The following is a 20,733-nucleotide window of genomic DNA, read 5'->3' on the forward strand; positions in this document are numbered from 1 at the left end:
GTGCCCTGCTTGGTGTCCTGCTGTCCCATCCCCGCTGCAGGCTGCACAGGGAGGTCCCCTGTTGCCACCTCTGCGTGCCCTCCAGCTGCTTCAGCTCTTCCTTGGCTCAGAGCAGGAGTTTTTCCATCTGGGTTTATGGCAGGGGGGTCATCCCCAGCCTCCTGCAGCTCTGAGGCCCTCAGAATTCCATGGGCCTCATGTGAGGAGCACAAGGCCATTGCTCTTTTCCTTCCGTGCCCCATAGCAGCACCCTGGGGTTCCTCCTTCTCAGGGGGGCTCCCACTGCCCCCAAACCCTTCACCCTGGGCTGGCTGGGCCGTGGGGACATCAGGGACATCGGAGACATCAGGCACAGCTGTTTCCTCCTCAGCTGGCAGCCTCTCAAACCTCCTGAACCTCCTGCAGTACCTCCTGTGACTGAGCTCATTCCCCATGGCCGAGGTGCAGAGCAAATGCAAAATGCTGCTCACAAAAATCCTTCTCACAAAAATCCTTCTCCAGGGAGTGCAAGGGGCTTGGGCACCAACAGAGCCTTCAGGAGTACACACAGATCCTCATTCCAGCCTCACACTGCACCTGCAAGGGGAGAAATCCAACAGAAGCCACTTCTTAGAAATGTGCCAGAGCAGAAAATGCCCCTTGGAAATGAAGAGCAGAAAGTGCCCCTCTAAAATCAAAATTTTATTTAATTTCTTGGCCCTGTGTCAGAGCAGAAAGTGCCCCAATAAAATCAAATTCCCATTTCATTTCAGAGCTGCAGGTTTTATTGTTTTTAAGTCACTCTTAGCCTTTGGATGTCACTGAGAGCATTTAGGAAGTCACTCCCTCCTCAGGACTCTCAGCCAACACTGCACAGTTATTAGTTTATATTCCCAAAATAAACACTATTTAGAGCTTCTCTTGTTTCCTAAACCACTTATTAATTCTACAAAGAAGTTCACATTTAGGCCTGGTAAAATATGGAGGAGAACAGAAAGGAAAGAAAAATAAAAATATCTCCTTATTGAAAGGAGAGAAATACTTGGCTTTCAGCCCTTGGGTCATTATTTTCCCAGTCATTAATTCACTTTTCAGAAAGCACAGCTTCAAACTCAGACATTAAAAAGGGGCAGCACATTCTGAATGCAGAGAAACATTTCCCTCAGGTTATGTTTGCAAAGGAACTTTTACAGCTGTCAGGAACCAGAGCAGCACTTTGAGGGAAGGAGCAGGAGGAAGCTGGGTGGGAAAGGGACAGAGGGACCTGCACAGAGCCCCAGGAATTCCTTTTGGCATCTGCCATTGCTGGAAAGAAGCAGACAAGCTAAAAACTCATAATTTAGCAGGATTTAAGTGCCTTGTTACTGGTAGGGAAACCACAAAGCAAACTCGACTTAAACCATTGATTTGCAGCACCTTTAGTCCGGGCTCAGAGTGATAAAATTCTGCTCCTAAGCAGGGCAGCAACTGCAGCTCCACACCCTCCCAGCCTGTCCTACTCCAAATCCTGGGCCATTTTTTATCCCCAAATATTTAAAGTTGCAAAGGGCCCTTTTACAACTGCCAGGGACCAGATCAGCACTTTGAAGGAAAGACAGGAGGAAGCTGGGTGGGGAAGGGACAGAGGGACTTGCACACAGCCCTAATAATTCCCTTTGGCATCTGCCATTGCTGGAAAGAGGCAGACAAGCTAAAAACTCATCATTTAGCAGGATAAAAGTGCCCTACAGCAAACTCGACTTAAACCACTGATCTGCAGCACCTTTAGTCCTGGCTCAGGGTGATAAATCCTGCTCTTAAGCATGGCAGCAACTACAACCCATTTCCCCACACCCTCCCAGCCTGTCCCACTCCAAAATCCTGGGCCAATTTTTATCCTTAAATATTTAAAATGGGGCACAAGTGCCACACAACATCTGATTGCAGCTGGGGCTGCAGAGAGCTCAGCCAGCCCAGCAGAGTGAGAGGAACAGCAGAAAAGCAGATCTATAATTTAGGAATTACAGTTTTTAAAGTGGAGCTAATGGATCCAGAGCAGTTTTGCTGCACTGTTTGAGCTGCTTTTATGGGTAGCATCTGTAAAAATTTGTGATTCCATGGTGGTTAGGCACTCACTTATAAAACTACATGAACTTAATCACTTAAAACTACAGAGTTGCAAGAAAGGAAAAGCAAGAAAAATGAACCCATCCACTCCTACTGAGGGAGAAAAACCAAAATAAAATAAGAGAGATGCTCTTTGATATCAAAGCTGCAAAGAGGACAGGTAACAAATAAATGAATGGTTTGTAAGCAATTGCTGCATCAGCAGCAAGGATTTTGTGTAAATGAATGTAGCCAGGAAATGTTTCATGGCATTTTGGTAGGGCAGTAAAAGGCCAGGAGAGGAAAAGGAAATAATAACTTATTTTCTGTTACACTTCTATTTATTTGTCATCGCTGCAAAATGAGCTCAAAACATGACAAAAGAGAGATTCTACTGTGCTGTCTCCAAAGAAGGTTGGCTTATAAAAATATAGATATTTATTACCTGAAGATACCAGTTCATTTTCATATGCAGGGAAATTATTTCCTGTTCCTCATTTGACCATTTCATGCTGTGAATATTTCATTTTTAGCCCCATCAGCAGAATTTAGTTCAAAGCCAAAGACACAAGACAACATAATTACAGTTCTGCTGAAACCCTAAAGGCAGAGCTCTCCCTCACTAGAGAAACCAAACAAAACCCACAAAAATGAAGTAATTCCTTCCCAAAAACCCCCAAATTTGTGCCATGCAGTGCCCACACTCACTTGCAAAGGAAATTTCTCCAAGAAGTTCCCAGCAGAGCTTGGGAAGGAGCACCTGGACCTTAAATAGGGCAGGGCAGCAACACTGAATTGGTTTCACCCAAACCTAATGATTTAATTAATTACTGATCCCTTCCAGCTGCCTGAAGGACTGGGAGCTGTTCTTGCTCTGTGTTTGTGGAACATCACATGAAGTTTCACACCAGAGGGTTCTGTGTATTTAAATATTATTTTCCTTTTTGTCCCTAAAGTATTTACACAAAAGTGAAGGGAAATGTTGTGGGAAATGTTGTGGGGTCTCCCTTTAGGTGTTTACACAGAGTTGAAGAGAAATGTTGTGGGGTCTCTCTTTAATTATTTACACAAAATTGAAGGGAAATGTTGTGGGTCTCTCTTTGGATATTTATAGAGAGATGAAGGGAAATGCTGTGGGGTCTCTTTAGGTATTTACACAAAATTGAGGGGAAATGTTGTGTGCTCTCTCTTTGGGTATTTACACAAAATTTAAGGGAAATGCTATGGGGTCTCTATTTAGGTATTTACATAAAGCTGAAGGGAAATGTTGTGGGGTCTCTTTAGGTATTTACAGAGAGTTGAGGGGAAATATTGTGGGGTCTCTTTAGGTATTTACACAAAATTAAAGGGAAATGTTATGTGGCCTCTCTTTAAGTATTTACAAAAAAATTGAAGGGAAATGTGGGATCTCTCTTTAGGTATTTACAGAAAAGTGAAAGGAAATGTTGTGGGGTCTCTCTTTAGGTATTTAGACAAAAGGGAAGTGAAATGTGGGGTCTCTTTAGGTATTTCCACAAAATTGAAAGGAAATGCTGTGAGGTCTCTCTTTAGGTATTTACACAAAGCTGAAGGGAAATATTGTGGGGTCTCTTTAGGTATTTACACAGAGCTCAAGGAAAATGTTTTGGGGTGTGTCTTTGGGTATTTACACAAAATGGAAGGGAAATGTTGTGGGGTCTCTATTTAGGTATTTACACAAAATGGAAGGGAAATGCTGTGGGAAATGTCTCTCTCTGCACAGCGACAGGTTGGAGAGACTTCTGGCAAGAAGGGGACAAAGGGGAATGGCTCCAAACTGACAGAGAATGGTTTAGAGGGAGGATTTAGGAAGAAATCCTCCCCTGTGAGGATGGTGAGGCCCTGGCACAGAGCAGCTGTGGCTGCCCCATCCCTGGAATTGCCCAAGGCCAGGTTGGACAGGGCTTGGAGCACCCTAGAGTAGTGGAGAGATGATTTTTAAGGTCCTTTTAAACCCAGAACACCCTGGGATGCTGCAGGATAGAACCGAGGGAATTCCCTTGCAGCTGAGGTGCTGCAGGCACAGAACATCCCCAGGAACAGCTCTGGGTGCTTTTCATCTCCTGGGAGGTGCTGCAGGCACTTGGCAGCAAAGGAGGCAGAGCTGGGGGAGGTTTGTGATCATCTTTTCTCTCTTTTTCTCTCTGGAAGGATGTTTTGAGTGGTTTTTGTTTCAGAAGTTTTTTAACTTTCACGTCGTGGTTAGGTTTGATTGTCAGATCACTGGAGATTTTGGGATTTTTCATCTGGGCTCCTTGGATGTTGTGCAGAGAGCAGAGTGTGAGGAAGGACGGAAATAAATTCTTGTGTTCCAGAAAGCCAGGCAGGCATCCAACAACCAAAGCAATGCAAAATTGTTTTGTATTGAACAAGAAATTGACCTCTGGATAAGGGAAGTGTTTGGTTTTTGACCAACTGTTCTCAGAACTTTTTATTTGTTGTGTAAGAGTTCAGTAAAGAAACAGATTTACTGTGATGAGGAGGGTGATTATTTATAAAGGTGCTTCAAAAGGAAGAGAAACTCTGGAGTTCCTAACAGCTCCAGCAGCTCCTAAACACCCCTGAGGTTTTACTTTCTCAAGTGTAACCAATTCTTTTTTTTTTAAGGTTTCCTGCTGAATGACAGGAAATTTAATTATAAAAGTTCAAAGCAAGGATCCTTAGTGACAGGAGCTAAGATTTCCCAAACACCAAAAAATGAGATTGCAGTCCAAGGCAGTTGTCTGACTGGGTGATGCTGCTTCAGCCCCGTTTGCAGTGATCCATGGTGGATTTTAGCAGGGAATTTGCTGCTCATCATCCTAAGAGGGCAGCCTGGAGCCTGAGAATGCACTGGGTTAGAGCCACACCACTGCATCCTCAGAAATCCTCCCATCAGGACTTGCCTGAAAGGACAGAGCAGTCAGAGGTGGAATTTGCCTTCACCCATCAGTGACAGAGTGTGGAGCAGTCAGGGATGTGCCCTGCTGGGTGGAGCAGGGTTGTGTTCCATTTGCTGGGTCCCCCAGATGAGGGAAGGAATGAGGAATCTGACTCCATGTTCTCAGAAATAATTTATTATTTTATTATACTGTATTAAAGAATGCTAAACTAAACCGTACTAAAGAATACAGAAAGGACACTGACAGAAAGCTAAAAAGATAATAATGAAAACTTGTGACTCTTTCCAGAGTCCCAACACAGCTTGGCTGTGATTGGCCAAAGAGTCAAAACAATCCCCATGAAACCAATAAAACAATCTCCAAACACATTCCAAAGCAGCAAAACACAGGAGAAGCAAATCAGATAATTATTGTTTTCCTTTTTCTCTGAGGCTTCTCAGCTTCCCAGGAGAAAAATCCTGGTGAAGGGATTTTTCTGAAAATACAAATGTGACAAAGAAGGAAGAAGAAGCAAGAAGAAAGAGCTTGGGACAAAACCTACATCTTGTTCCCATCTACACCATACTAAAAATCCCAAAACCTAAATTTCTCACCCAAGCGTCACGCTACACTACTCTCTATAATCTATTGTCACTGTGATATTTTATGAAAAATCCGTTTGCCAGGATTTCTTCTCCTGGCAAGATGAGAAGCTTCAGCTTCTCCTTGTTTTGCTCCTCTGGAACGTGATTTGGAGAATTCTTTACCCAGCATGTGAATTGTTTTAATTTAATGACCAATCACAGTCCAGCTATGTCAGGATTCTGGTCAGTCACTGGGTATTATTATTCATTCTTTTCTGGCCATATAATGTAATATAATATAATATAATATAATATAATATAATATAATATAATTATAATATAATATAATATCAGCCTTCTGAGAACTTGGAGTCAATTCTCATCTCTCACCTCATCCTGGGAACCCACAACACGCCAACAATTGGTGACCACCAACAATCTATTTCCCACTTTTGTGCATTCCAGTCTATCTTGAAGTCTTGCAAGCTTTCTCCATGACTGAGGGTCAAAGTCAGAGCTCCCATGGGGACAGGGCACCCCAGAGCAGACACAGAAATATTCCCAGTGCCCTGTGTCCCCACAGTGCAGGAGTTCTGCTGCTCCAGGATGAGCTTTCTGTGCTCTCAGGGCAGGAATAGAAGTTTCAAAGCATTAAGGTGCTTCCTGACCTTGTTCTAAATGAGTCACATTTGGAAGTTCAGCCTTTCATCTTTTGTTTTATCTGGTCTAAGCACAGCAAGCCCGCTTGGCGTTCCAAGATCTGCAAGGAAATCATCAGGGGAGGAGCAGCTTTCATTCTGAGGCCACTGGTATCAATATTCAGCATTTTACCAAACACTTCACAAGCTGAAAAGGGCAAAACCATCAGTCCTGTCACTAGAGTCAACGCAAATATCAGAAATGAGGCAGCCTCCTCTGAAAAAGGCTTTTAAAACCATTAAAATTGCCAAAGCCAAACCTCCCTCTTGTGTAATTTTGGGTAGGTCAGACAAGGACACCAAACCAGGAAAAACTGAGGGTAAAGCTTAGCTTTACAGAACCTGAGGTTTAGAGAACTTGGGGCACATCTGAAAGCCCCAGATGAATGTGATGACAAAAAACCAGCAGAACTGAGATACTGTAAGAGGAATTTTAGCTGATTTTCCCCTTGTTTACCAAGGAACTTTTTACGTTGCAAACACTCAGATTGGTGTAACAAGTCAGGGCACTGCAAAAACTTCTCCCCCAAAATTCCTGCAGCGTTGCATGTGGGACATTATTCCATGACTTTTCTGAGAAAGGAAGGAAAAAAATCACTTATTTTCCAGAGCATGAGAGAATGTCCCTGATTCAGATTGCAGCTTTGTTAATTAGATGTAAACACCAAAATTCCAGCAGAATTGAAGAGCTGCACAGCCCCACTTTTGTTCCTGTAATTTGGTGATCACCTGGCAGGTTTTGGGATGATGTCTGTGAGACTCCAGCCTGCAGAATTATTCTGCATGATTCCTCTTGGGGTGGAAATTGATCCCTGTCACCCCTTTCAGTGTGGCACCAACAGTGCCATGTAATTCTGTGTTTATTGTCACTCTTGATTAGCCCCACACCTCCAGTCACAGGGGGAAGGAGCTGCTGTGTAATTTTAACAGGATTCCATGAGCTCTGGGATGCTTTTATAAATCACAAGCACAGAACACAGTGCCAGTGGTTGATGTGAACATCTGAGAGAGGGGCAGAGCGATGCACAGAGGTTTTTGTGGCTCTCTGCTTCTTTCCCCATGATTTCCTCAGGCCTCTGTGCTCTCCTGGCCAGGAGGAGCTGCCAACTCACTGATTTTTAAATCTAAATTCTATGACACAAGGACATCATCTCCAGCCTAACAGCAGAGCTTTGCCAGAGGCAGCCAAACCCAAACCTTTGGGATCATGAGGAGCAACCTCTGAGTTATTCAAGGGCAGATGAAGCATTTCCATGGGCAGGCTCTCAATCAGATTGGGTCATAAGGAAAAAAAAAATAAAATTAAGCAAGTCTGGCTTAAGCAGAGAGGTTTGGAGTGTGGCAGCCTGGGCTTTGGAGCCACAGGAAAGCTTTTTAAGGGTGAACCAAACTCCTGATGTGATTAAGCACTTAAAGGCAGTAAAATCAATCATGCCTTCAATAGAAGGGTTGCTCTCAGCATCCTCATCTCCAAGTTTGCCTTTAAGTCAACATCCCCAGCTCCTGGTTTGCCTATAATTCAACATTCCCAGCTCCTGGCCTTCTTTAACCCAACATCCCCAGCTCCTGGTTTGCCTTTAACTCCACATCCTCATCTCCTGGTTTGCCTTTAATTCAACATCCCCAGATCCTGACTTGCCTTTAACCCAGCATCCCCAGTTCCATCATTTAACCATCATTTCTTGCCTCCTGTGAGTGCTGTTAGTGATGATCCACACAGAACACCAGGGCTGGAAATGCTTTCCTTAGTGACTATCTTGCTCTCCTTCACATTGGAGTTTTCCAGCTAATACAAATAATTATTTCCCTCTTATTATATATTTTTTTGAATCCCCATGAGTTCTAGCAGAATAATGTGGTGTAAAAACCTTTTGCTTGAAAGAAATGAGGCCGAATTGTTTTCCTGATTCCCTGCAGCACCACATAATTCCTAAGTTCAGTGAGAGCTGTGCCACCAGTCAGGTTTGATGGGAAAACTCCCTTCTGTTGAGCACCGTGTAATTAGAGATTAGAATTGGATATGCAGGTGCCAGAAATTTATTGATTATTTGCAGCAAAATGACCACAAGCAGCTTTTTTTGTTGTTTACAGCTCCTTCCACAGGCATCCAGTCTGAGCTCCTTGACCTCCACCCAGCCAGCACAAACCATAAAGACAATGCCAAGTTCCTCAAAGCAAATGCTGTAAATGAGTCACATTTGGAAGTTCAGCCTTTCATCTTTCATTTTATTGGGTCTAAGCACAACAAGCCTATTGGTGTTCCAAGATTTGCAAGGAAATTGCCAGGGGAAGAGCAGCTTACATTCTGAGGCCACCGGTATCAATATTCAGCATTTTACCAAACACTTTACAAAGGGTAAAAACATCAGTTCTGGCATTGGAGTCAATGCAAATATCAGAAATGAATTATCAGAGCATTCTTAACCCAACATTTCATAGCAGCCCGTGTTAAAATGATTTAACATTTATTGATTCCAACTGCAACAGACATCACACAATGCATTTCCAGTAGTGGTGACAAGCCAGTGGGGTGAGAGGACAAGTGTAATTAATAAATTAGACATCACTTAACCCTGTGCAGCCACACACAGACAGGGAGATACCCATGAAGTGCACAGCCCTAGGCAGGGTATAAATTCATTAATAAATACATAAATACACTTTCTGTACTGTGGAACAGCCCCAGCAGAGACAGGAGGGCAGCGCCACTTGCAGAGCACACACATTTTCAGTTTAGCACCTTAATTTTCCATTTTTCAAAGGAGGTTCTGCTACCACCACGCTGATTCTGGGTCCTTTGGGGCACAAGCCCCATTTGGCAGGGTGGAGGCAGCAGGTTCAGCTCTGGCTGATGAAGGTGCTCCGTGGCTGCTGCTCCAGGTCCCACGTGCTCCTTCAGTGCTCCTGTGGCTCTCCCTCACTGCTAATTTGGATTTTCTCCTCCTGCTGCTGGGTTTCTGGCAGGCAGGCTGGGCTCTCCTCTGCCTTCTCTTCATCCTGCCCTGCCCCACCAACAGCTCCTTCCACACCTTCAGGAGCCCCAATCTCACCCGGATCCAGCTGGAGATCAGGTGGGGCTTCAGTTTCTTGTCCCCCCTGCTCTTGTGCAGCTCCCTGCCCATCTGCCATGTCCTCTCCTGCTTCTGGCTCCTCCGGGGGACACGAAGCAGCCATGGTGTCACCTCCCTTCTGCATGGGCACTTCCCGAGGAACCTTCCCAACACAGGTGTCCTCTGCAGCACCAGCACCCTCAGCCTCGTGCCCTGCATCCCTCAGCAGCTCAGATCCTGCACCAGCCTCACCCTGGCCATGCTCAGCAGACACGTGGACATCAACCTCCACCGTGGTCCGAGTGAGAGGTGTCACCCCCTGCTCCCCACAGCGGGGCTCAGGGGACAGAGAGCTGCCAGGGGGACACTGAGCAGCCTCGGCCTCGCTGTTCTCCTGGGGATTTTGGGGTCCTCGTGCCTCTCCTGGGAGTTCCTGGGGCTCCAGCAGCTCTGGGTGAGGATCACCTTCGGGCTGCTGGGACAGCTCAGCCCCTTGTGTGTCTCTGGCAGCCACAGGGGCTGAGGCCTCGCTGTCCTGTGCCCTTGGAGGGGAGGCTGAGTCTCCTTCCTCCTCTCCAAATTCGCTTCCAGAGGTTTCCAGCACCATTGTGGCAGCGGGGGGCTCGGGGCGTCTCACCCGCGTGCGGATGTGCACGGAGCAGAAATGGCTCTCGCCGGTCCAGGTGGCTGCATCACAGCACACCCGGGCAGCCCTCCTGGCCCTGGCCCTGAAAACCACCCTGGGGAACACACAGGGCCTCCTGTTCTTCCCAAAAACACCTCCCATGGCTGCAGGGGACACAGAAAATCCAAGGGACTGAGGAGGAGCTGGGAGCTCTGGTTCCAGAGGAGGAAGGGGCTTCACACCTGTGGGAATGGATATTTATTAGCCCACACTCATTAGGGTCAGTTAATCACCCAATTACCACCCAGAACAGGTGGAATTGCACCAGGGGAGACACAGAGACCTTTTAAGAAATAACAGCTTGAAAAGAGGGGGAAAAGAGACAATTTGTCAAAGCAGAGCACTCTGAAAAACAGTGGCAGGTTTTAGGAACCACTCTCCACTCCACTCAAGGAAATGTTTAGACTTCCAGTAATAGAAGGGAGCAGGAGGGAAGAGAAGCAAGGCAGGCAGGAAAAAATTACAGATAAATTTGAAATTCACAGGACAGAGCAGGGTTTATTCCTGAATAATAACATTAGGAGAGGACTGCAAGAGACGCAAGCAAAGTAAAAGGTAAGATAACATCTTCTGGCACAAAGCTAATTCAAGAACTGAGCAGCAAGGTCTGCCTTAAACATTGAAATGAGCTAAACCCAACAAAATCACTTGTGCTCAAAGAGGCCCAGAATGTAAAAATGTGTATGAATCAAGGCAAGGAACCCATCCCATAAAAACCAAGCAGCAAAAGAGCTGCCAGACCCACAGAGCTCACACAGCCCCTGCTCACCAGCACAGCTCCACACCCCACTGAAGATCCCTCACCTGGGAGCCAAAACTTCACCTGGGCTTAAATAGGAGGGGGGGGTCACACTCAATCCCTTCCCCTCCTGACTCCCAACTTAGTTCCAGCAGGTTCTGGAGTTCCCTTACTCTATTTTTGTTTCCCCAGGAATTTCCAAACCCTTGGGAACAGGATGTGGCTGTGCTCCTGTGTGCAGGTGATGGTGATGGACTTCACTTTGCCATTGGATGTTTGAAATAAAGCTCAAGATTTACACAGAGCAGCCATGGACAAGACAAACTGACCTCTGGTTGGAAGTGGTGATGCCAAGTGGCAGAAAAACAGGCTGGGTTTGTGTGTAACTCACAAGTGACAACACTGGCGTTGTAATCTCCCATTTTATTTGATATTGAGCAGTTAGGGGTGAAAAATTACCCCCCTTTCCCACTTGTGTGCTGTCTTCAGCTGGCTGAGTGGTGCAATTAGCAGTTTTACAGTGGCTGCAGATGATTTGAAGCATTTCAGGCACAGCTGATCAGCCTCTGCTGGCACTGACATTCCCCAGCCCTGCTCGTGTTTGCTGGCTGGGACGGAGCTCGAACGTGGAATTGGTCACAGGGGCAAAACACAGAAGCAAATATCCATTAAAAACAAACTAATCCCAGCCAGGAGCGTGAAGGCAGAGCCTAAATATCCACTGCCAGCAGCACCAGTGCTGTGGAATGAAAAAAAAATCAGAATGGATGCATTCCAGGCTTCTTTTATTTACATAAAACCTCTCAAATCTACAGTTTTGGACGCCAGATCTGGTTCAGCATCCTCAGCTTTGCCGAGCTCCAGTGGCTCCCTGAGAGCAGAGAGCAAAGGAGGAGCTCCTGGTGAGGTAAATCCGTGTGTGCAGCCAGAGCTGGGAGCAGAGCAGGGCAATGTGGCCCTGCTGCCTCCTGATGTGCTCCAGCATCTGCTGTGCCCGATAACAGGCAGGGCTCTGGGGCTTGGTGGCACTGCAGTGTCACTGTTCCATGTCTGAGAGGGCCTTACTCTGACTCTGGTGTGTTTTTGTCGGTTTCTCGGCTGTTTAGGTGGCCTGGAAAGGCCCAGGGATGGCCTTGGACAGCCGACGCTTCAAAGGACGAGAAGAGACTTCAGATCTTTTCTCGGTCTCGGTGTTTATTAATTGTTTACCTAAAAGATTTTCTCTTGGCCCGACAGAGGTCTGCCCAGCAGTCAGCCATGGGCACACTGAGAGCCCCCGGGGCGGTCACCTATCTTTATACTCGAAGTTACGTACACAATATTTATTATTTTTCCCCTATACCTTTTACCCTTATTAACCAGGGCACTTTTAGTAATAACCAATCCCAAAGTGCCACCATCACCACAGAAGATGGAGGCCAAGAAGAAGAAGAAGAAGAACAGGACACGCCCCAATTCCTCCATCTTACTTCTTTAGACCCCCCTGTACAGAAATCCTAAACCCTGTGTCTTACACTCTAATTAACTTATCCCTTCACCATTCACCCAGTGAAATCCTCCCATCCTCATACAGGTGTCGTCTCCTGTGCAGGATCAAAGTGCAGCCACCAGACACTTCTGGCAACATTCCAGGACTCCCGAGCCCCCCGAGGGTGGTCTCGGCCACTCTGCACCTCTGTCCTGAGGTGCTGAGATCCCACATGCTTTCACAGGTTTTCAAAGCCTTTTTTTTTTTTTTACTATTTCTTTTTTTAGGCTTCATTGGAACTGAAACTCAGAGGCAGGATTTCTTTGACTTTTGGCAACTTCTCTGAACTAATCCATGATTTTCACAGGTGACAGTGTAGCCATGATATTTTCTGTAAAATCCCTTTGCCAGGATTTTCCTCCTGAGAAGCTGACAGGCCTCAGGAACAAAATGTAAACAATGGTTATCTGCTGCTGTGGAATGCAACAGGTGCATCTGGGATTGGTCTCATGGGGTTGTTTCTAATTAATGGCAATCACAGTCTGGCTGGCTCAGACTCTCTGGTCAGTCACAAGATTTTATTATCACTCCTTTCTATTCCTTGCTAGCCTTCTGATGAAATCCTTTCTTCTATTCTTTTAGTACAGTTTTAATATATAACTTTCTTTTAATATAATATATATAATAAAATAATAAATCAGCCTTCTGAAACATGGAGTCAAGATTCTCATCTCTTCCCTCGTCCTGGGACCCCTGTGAATACCAGCACAGTTGGTGACCCTGAGTGATGGAAAATTCCACAGATTGCACATGCAGAGTGTCACACAGCAGTGGCTGAGAGCTCTGGTGATTTTGGGGACATTGAGGCTTTGCAAAACAGCACAACTGGAAGGAAATTGCATCCCCATTGTGTGGGGAATGTCAGGCACTGCAGGTCGTTGGGATAGTTCTGAGATTTAAAGTGTAGAATTTAAAATACAGATTTAAAGAACTTCTTACCCTTGAATCATGGTGAAATATGGAAACTGTGTCTAGTGTGCTTTCACAGCTTTTCAAAGCCTTTTTAATACTTCTTTTTAGGCTTCATTGGAACTGAAATTCAGAGGCAGAGCAGGATTTCTTTGACTTTTGGAAACTTCTCTGAACTAATCCATGATTTTCACATGTGACAAACACAGATGCCAACACATGCAGAGTGTAACATGGCAGAGAGCTCTGGTGGCTTTGGGGACATTGATGCTCTGCAAAACAGCACAACTGGAAGGGAATTGCATCCCCATTGTGTGGGGGAATGTCAGGCACTGGGAGCTTGGCAAGTGGATTTGCAAATCCTGCAGATGTTGCAGGGCTTTATTTCAGTGTTCTGTGCAATGGAGAGATGCTCAGCCATCATCTCATCATGGGGTCATTGGGATAGTTCTGAGATTTAAAGTGTAGAATTCAAAATACAGATTTAAAGAACTTCTTACCCTTGAATCATGATGAAATATGGAAACATATGAAACAAATATATGAAATACTCTTGTTTAAAAAGCCCAACTTTGACCCATTTGAAACAACCCAGAAAATCTCCTGCATGTGAGATACCACAAGAAATGGCAACATAACACACAAATGGAGGGAGGAAAATCCTCCTGTCAGAGCAATCACATCTCCTTCCTTTACCGGGCTTAGTCTTTTTTCCAAAAGCCTTTCCCAATCTCTGCTACTTTGATATATTTAAAGGGGCTGTTCTAAAAAAAACATACACTTCTTTTTTTGACAAATAAAAGGAAATAATCACAGCTCCTCCAAAGAGCCAGGCTCAGCTGTCAGCCAGGATTGTGCTGCAGGATGGAATGCTGCACACCAGCACCATTACAGAGCCTTTCCCTGGCATCATTGCTGACAAGGAGCAGGCTGCAGGCAGCTCAGGGCATCACTCTTTGTGTTTGGGCTTTTTACTGCAGAGTTCAAGCTGTTTCCTCTTTACAGAACTGTTCCTTCCAAATGGCAAAGCCTCTCGGTGTGTTTGGTGTGGCATCAAACCCAGGGATGGTCACCCTGGTTCAGCACAGAGCTGGCATCACAACAGGAGGACCCACAGGGCTGAAAAATCTTCTCCTGAAGGAACAGGAAGGGTTTTCCACCACTGAGCTCTGCAGCTTTGCTTTTCCAACTTGACCTTGGAAACTCTGTCTGGCCCACGTCCCCAGGCTCAGGAGCCACAGGGCCAGGGCTCTCAGTGATTAATTTTGTGTGGCATCAAACCCAGAGATGATCTGCCATGGGGCTGCCCTTATTTATCACAGAGGAGGAGGACACCACAGGGCTGATAAGTCTTCTCCTGAAGGATCAGGAAGGGTTTTCCACCACTGAGCTCTGCAGCTTTGGTTTTCCAGCTTGGCCTTGGAAACTGTGCCTGGCTCCCATCCCCAGGCCCAGGACTCTTGGTGGTTAATTTGGTGTGGCATCAAACCCAGGCATGATCACCCTGGCTCAGCACAGACTTGGCATCACAACAGGAGGACTGCTTGTCCATTTTGTGACCATTTTTGAGTTCATCTATGGTCTAGCCCTGGCTAAGCTCTTGTGCTGTCCAAGGTGGATCTCTTGAAGCCTCCTAATAAATCTCTACTTTATTCTTTAGCTCTGTCTGGTCTCTGTTCTAGGCCAGCCTTCAAAGGCATCAACCACAGGGCTGAAAATCTTCTCCTCAAGGAACAGGAAAGGTTCTCCACAACAGGAGCTCTGCAGCTTTCCTTTTCCAACTCAACCTTGGAAACTCTGCCTGGGTCCCATCTGAGGAGCCACAGGCCCAGGACTCTCAATGGTTAAAGAACATTTTCTGTAGCACAGCTCCTGCTCAGAATCCTGCTCAGCAGAATTAGACAGCCAGCTCATGGTCACAAATGTGATTGAGGCTGATTTCCCTCAGGGTTACTGATCCAAGCCTTTTCCCTGCCTGAATTTGGGACAAAGAGTGGCAGAGAACAGACCCAGATCCCTCCTGGACAGCAGCAGTTGGTAACTTTGGGAGAAAAAAAGTAAAACAATTGAGTACAAACAGGTGAGCTTTCAGTCAGCTTGGTGTGTGTTTATTTAACACCTTCCCACCTTTCAGGTCCAAGCAGTCCATGGTTTAATCGCACAGCAGACACTGATAATAATTGGAGTTTATTGGCTCAGAGAAAACTTTTGAAGTGTTCCAGGCACCCCCTTTTCCCCAGTAAGTGAAGGAAGATTATCTGTTTTGCAAATTTTACACACAGGAGGCTTTGCCAGCCTAAGGGCAGGTGGAAGGACAGAAGTCAAGGTGTTAAAAAGCCCATCCTTTTTCCAAAGTGTTAAATTTCATCCCAAACATCTCTGGTCACACTCAGCTCTTCCTCCTCAGCCTTCAGCTCTGTGCAAGATATCAAAGAGGCACCTGCAGGATATTTTGTCTTGCACTTCTCCCATCAGCATCCCATTCCTCAATGCCTAAAATAAAAATCTGCAATCCACCACCCTTCCTGCCCCCCCCCCCCCCCCCCCCCCACATACACCTCAGGGCAATTGGTGTGGTCAGACCTTGCTCAAAAAGCTCCTTTAAAAGGAGTCAGTCCCTATTTCTCCTTTGAAGTGTAAAGAAAAGCACTCCACAGTTTTTGCCATATTCTCTGTCCTCATTTATTCCCAGCAATTAAAACACACTGAGCTTGGGGTTTTGCCATGATCTTTAAAAGTGTATTTTATTGGTAGCACAGTGGGAGGAACATTAAAAGTCAGTAGATTTCAGCTACATACACTGACTTCTGCATTCTGATCAAGACTACATTTTAACTTTGCATAAATTACTCGGGTTACACAAACACTTCCACTACTACAAGATATACAAAGAACAAGCCACAATTAGGATTTAATCATCTTCCTGTGAAAATATTTTGTTCAACGTTCACAAGAAAGCAGGAAGCATCAATACAAGAGAATTATTCAGGGAGGTAGTTCAATATTTCATTATTCTGAGGTAGCAGAAGTGGCTGTTGGCCTCACAGAAAACATCTGACTGCACACAATTAGAGGAGCAGTTTCCTATTCTGTTCCCAGACTCTTCAGACCAACCCATTACCAAACCTCACTGGGGGGATGTAACAGCAGCATCAGCTCAGTGAGGTCCTGGTTTGAGTCAATCAGCAAGGCACAATCTGAAAAACAGCTCCTGGCAAAAGCAAGGAACAGATCTGTGACTGAACAACAACTCAGGAGAACATCTGGAAAGCTCTGTAAAAACTCACAGATCTGCCTGGCAAGAGTTTCTGAAGTCTGGGACACATTCTGCAAAATCCTGAGTCCAACAGGTGGGAGAGTTAAAGGGTTAACCCCTTCCTGAGGGCAGGAACCTCATCCTTGTCCCTGAGGACCAAACACCTCAAACTTCAACTTTTTCAGCCTCCATTTCCCCACTGCTCCCAAGCACTCGAGGCAGTGAGGGGGGCACGAGAGGGAGCTCAGCTTCTTGCTGTACAGGAACAAAAGCTGCTGGTTCTTCTGGAAGCTGCACTGCTGGCTGCATGATCCCATCCTGCAGCTCTACCTTGGCTCCTGGGGTGCAGCCCCTGCTCCCCTCCTGCCCCAGCTCACACAGGGCTCCATCATCCTGGGGCTGCTGCAAGATCTCACCCAGGCCTGCACAGCTCCCCACAGCCTGGGCAGGTGGCACAGGGCCCTGCACGTCCTCCTGCCCCAGCTCACACAGGGCTCCATCATCCTGGGGCTGCTGCAAGATCTCACCCAGCCCTGTGAGCCTTGCACAGCTCCCCACGACCTGGGCAGGTGGCACAGGGCCCTGCACACCCTCCTGCCCCAGCTCATACAGGGCTCCATCATCCTGGGGCTGCTGCAAGATCTCACCCTGCCCTGCACAGCTCCCCACGGCCTGGGCAGGTGGCACAGGGCCCTGCATGTCCTCCTTCAGGAGCTCCAGTGGCTGGCTTGGTGCCTCCAGAGATCCCCACTGCGGGCACAGGGGCTGCCAGGACTCAGCAGAGGAGCAGTAGAGCTCAGCCACCCCCTTTGCAATGACCTCTGAGGGGCTCTGCAGGGTCAGCAGGGACATGGCCTCTACCAGGTAGCTGAGCTCAGCCCTCTGGGCAGCCTGAGGGCTTGGCCCAGCAGCTCCAGCCCTGTCTGTGCCCTGCATGGGCTCAGGCCCTGCCACCTGCACAGCACACAGGGACAGGCCCATGCCCACCAGAGCCCCCAGGGTGTCTGCAGGAGGTTCTGGCCCAGATCCAGCTTCACTGGAGAGCTCCATGAGGCTGAGGATATTCCCCTCCTGCAGGGTTAGCCCAGCACAGGGGGCTCCCTCAGTGCCAGCCTGCTCCTCCTCAGCCCCCAGAGCTCCCACAGCAGCACCAGCCTTCATCTCCTCTTCTGCCTCATCCACTTTATCCTGCTGACTCAAACCTTCAACTTCTCCCTCATCCTCCTCATCAGCAGGGGCCACAAAGAAGTCCATGGGATTCCAGGCTGGCTCCCACCTGTGGGAATTTACAAAATCAGAGGGTTTTGGGAAAGCTGCAAAAGGCCTCAGAGACAGCAGAACTCTGATTAGAGCTAAGCAGCAGCCATGAGATTGGTCAGCAGAAAAATTATTTAAACGGTAGAAAAGCAAGGACAAATAGAACAATGGTCTCTGTATTAATGCTTGTCTAGAATAACTCTCTAAGCTACAGAAAAGTTTGTCTAGCAAGATATTAGGAAGTTTGAAGCTTAATAATGGAGCTCTGTGTGTTGTGTTTTAAGGCTCACAAGCAGGTATTTTACTCAAAATAAGCAAGCGTTTTAACCAAAGGTACGTGTGCTTATAGTGGTTGGATAGAACTGCTGTCTATATAGAATATATACTATACAGATATAAATACTGTCAATGTGCTTTTGCTTTGTGTGATTGGTCACAAAACTTATCAAGTAAGTTGTAACATTAAGTTCTTGGTCTGTTGCCTGGGATGTGAGCTGCTGGCATCTTCCCATTGTCATAACCATGCAATGAGACTGATGCTGGAAAACAAAACAGCTCAAGGCAGTTCCACAGCAGCCCCGTCCCATTTGTGATTTGTAAATAGCCACCCACCCTTCTGCAGCACAGCAGGCATCTCCATTCTCCTCCAGAGCATCAGCTGAGGCCTGCTGCTCCTGGAGCAGCTCCTTGGAGCCCTGCTTGGGCACCTTCAGGGCTGGGGTGGGGGGCTGTGTGTCCAGGAACGTCCGTGTGTCCCTGGGGCTCTGCAGGATGGGCTTGGTCTCGCTGGGCTCTGGGTTTGCTGCCTGCTGCTCCCTGCACCTCTCACAGAGCACACAGCACAGCTGCTGGCTGAGGCTGCTGCCCATGCTGCCACCCCACTGCACCTGCAGGAAAAAATGGCATTTTTAGCATGGATGTTTCCTCAAGTACCACAGGTTTGGTGGCTTAGCTTCCACAGACACCTTCAGGCAGGAAAAATGGCATTTTTAGCATTGATGTTTCCTCATGCCCTCGAGGTTTGGCGGTTTAGCTCCCATAGACACCTTCAGGCAGGAAAAATGGCATTTAATCACTTTTTAGCACCTCTCACAGAACACACAGCACAGCTGCTGGCTGAGGCTGCTGCCCATGCTGCCACCCCACTGCACCTGCAGGAAAAAATGGCATTTTTAGCATGGATGTTTCCTCAAGTACCACAGGTTTGGTGGCTTAGACACCGCAGTCTATCCACAGACATCTTCAGGCAAGAAAAATGGCATTTTAATCACTTTTTAGGATTGATGTTCCCTCACATCCGAGAGGTTTGGTGGTTTGACTCCCACAGACACCTTCAGGCAGGAAAAATGGCATTTCATCCCTTTTTATCATTGATATTTCCTCAAGTATCAGAAGTTTGGTGGCTTGGACACCACAGTCTACCCACAGACACCTTCAGGCAGGAAAAATGGCATTTTATCACTTTTTGGCATTGATTTTCCCTCAAGTACCAGAGGTTTGGAGATTCAGACACCCAGACCCCAGCTCTCAGTGCAGAATTCCCACCCGTCACCAGGCAGGTTTGTTAATTAGCAGAGTTTGTTAATCAGCACCCAGGAGTAGCTGCTGTTAATGCTGTTAATTCAGGTGCAGCATTTTACAAGGGCAACTCCTTCAGCCTGAAGGAAAAACTGAGTTTAGACTTGCAACTGGAAAACAGACTTGCAACCCCACAAAATAACAACAAACTCACCCAAGCAAATGCTCCTTGTTAATTAGAACAATATACTTGGACTGCCCACAGTGGAAATTTTTTTTTTTCTGATTGGGTTGGGCCAGAAAAAGGCAGTTTCAGTCTCTGGGCTCATCAGTACCACCTCACAGCATAATCCATTAATTATGTTGCAGACCCAGGCCCAAATGTTTTGGAACATCACATTTCCCGCTTCAGAACAGCCCTCCAGCATTGTATTTACAAGAGCTGTTAGAAACATTAAAATCTGAAGGCATTAATATAAAATATGGGCCCTTAAACACCAAAATATTGTGGAAGCCCAAGCTTATTTTGTGTCACAACAGAACACATAGCTTAAGAACCAGAATTCCCAATGCTCAGGTCGTTTCTTCCATGTTTCTACTTTTACATTTTTATTTCCTCTAAGAAAATTACAAAAATTCCAAGGGAAAGCGTTTTATGTTGTCCTCTGAAAACTTAAAGGGAAATCAAACAATGAACGTACTTTGATCAGAAGGAACCTCAGTTTTGAGTAACAGTTTCATCATTTGAATGAAAACTAAAATTAAACCTACTTACTATCATTTGAGGACCAAAAGTGAGCTAAAAACCACTGGATAAATGCTGCATAATCCCAGCATTTTATAGCTTACATATTTTCCCACCACCATAATTAATCAAAAGAAAACTGGAGAGCTGGGTTAAAAATCATGGGTAAAACTAGATACTTACCAGCTTAAAAAAAAAAAAAAAAAACCCACAAAACACAAGAAAAAACCTCCCAGGTGCCTTTTGGCCCTCAAGCTCAACCTAAATACTGCCAAGGGGTCACACAAAACCCCTTCCCCCAGCTCCTGGAGCATCAATCCCCTGAACCTTTAGTTCCTCCCCACTCTTTGGGAACAGCTGTGATGGCCCCATCCTTTATTTTACAGCTGAGAGTGTTTTACTGCTCCTTCTGTGCTGATTTTTAGCAGCAAAGTGAAAATAAAAAGTAAAAATGAAAAATGAAAATGAAAAGTAAAACTAAAAAGGTAGCTTCTGTTTATGGCCGAGGAGTGACCATCAGAGATATCCTGGAATAACACAGTGGCATAAAGCAGAGGGATATTCCAGGAGCTGGATGTGGATTTGGGATTTCCCATGGGTAATTTGGGGAAAAAAGTCAACAATCCAGGTCAAATCCAGCACTGGGAATGAACCTCCTGCTATAGGCAGTGCGTTGATATTTTAATATTAAAATTACACTAATAAATTCCATTAACACTAAATAAATGTTAAAATAATAGACCTAAAAGGTGTTTTTTTTCATTTATAGTTCACCCTCAGTCTTGACTGACAGGGGAGGGGAATGATCTCTTCTAACAAGG

General features: G+C 46.2%; 2 protein-coding genes across 2 annotated transcripts; both read right to left on the minus strand.

Moving 5' to 3' along the window:
* Window positions 1-8,299: 8,299 nt before the first annotated feature.
* On the minus strand, window positions 8,300-10,749 carry LOC131567512 (sodium/potassium/calcium exchanger 1-like). The gene is made up of 2 exons (XM_058819160.1): window positions 10,730-10,749; window positions 8,300-10,142 (listed from the first exon to the last, which is right to left on the minus strand). Exon 2 carries the CDS (start codon window positions 10,060-10,062, stop codon window positions 9,121-9,123), a length of 942 nt encoding a protein of 313 aa, XP_058675143.1. The 5' UTR covers window positions 10,063-10,142; window positions 10,730-10,749; the 3' UTR covers window positions 8,300-9,120.
* A 5,106-nt stretch (window positions 10,750-15,855) lies between these two features.
* On the minus strand, window positions 15,856-18,474 carry LOC131567519 (uncharacterized). The gene is made up of 2 exons (XM_058819168.1): window positions 18,262-18,474; window positions 15,856-17,668 (listed from the first exon to the last, which is right to left on the minus strand). The coding sequence occupies exon 2, from the start codon at window positions 17,644-17,646 to the stop codon at window positions 16,558-16,560; it is 1,089 nt and encodes a 362-aa protein (XP_058675151.1). The 5' UTR covers window positions 17,647-17,668; window positions 18,262-18,474; the 3' UTR covers window positions 15,856-16,557.
* Between the last annotated feature and the right edge of the window lie 2,259 nt (window positions 18,475-20,733).

This window comes from Ammospiza caudacuta, chromosome 23 (assembly GCF_027887145.1).
Source record: "Ammospiza caudacuta isolate bAmmCau1 chromosome 23, bAmmCau1.pri, whole genome shotgun sequence".
NCBI lineage: Eukaryota > Metazoa > Chordata > Aves > Passeriformes > Passerellidae > Ammospiza > Ammospiza caudacuta.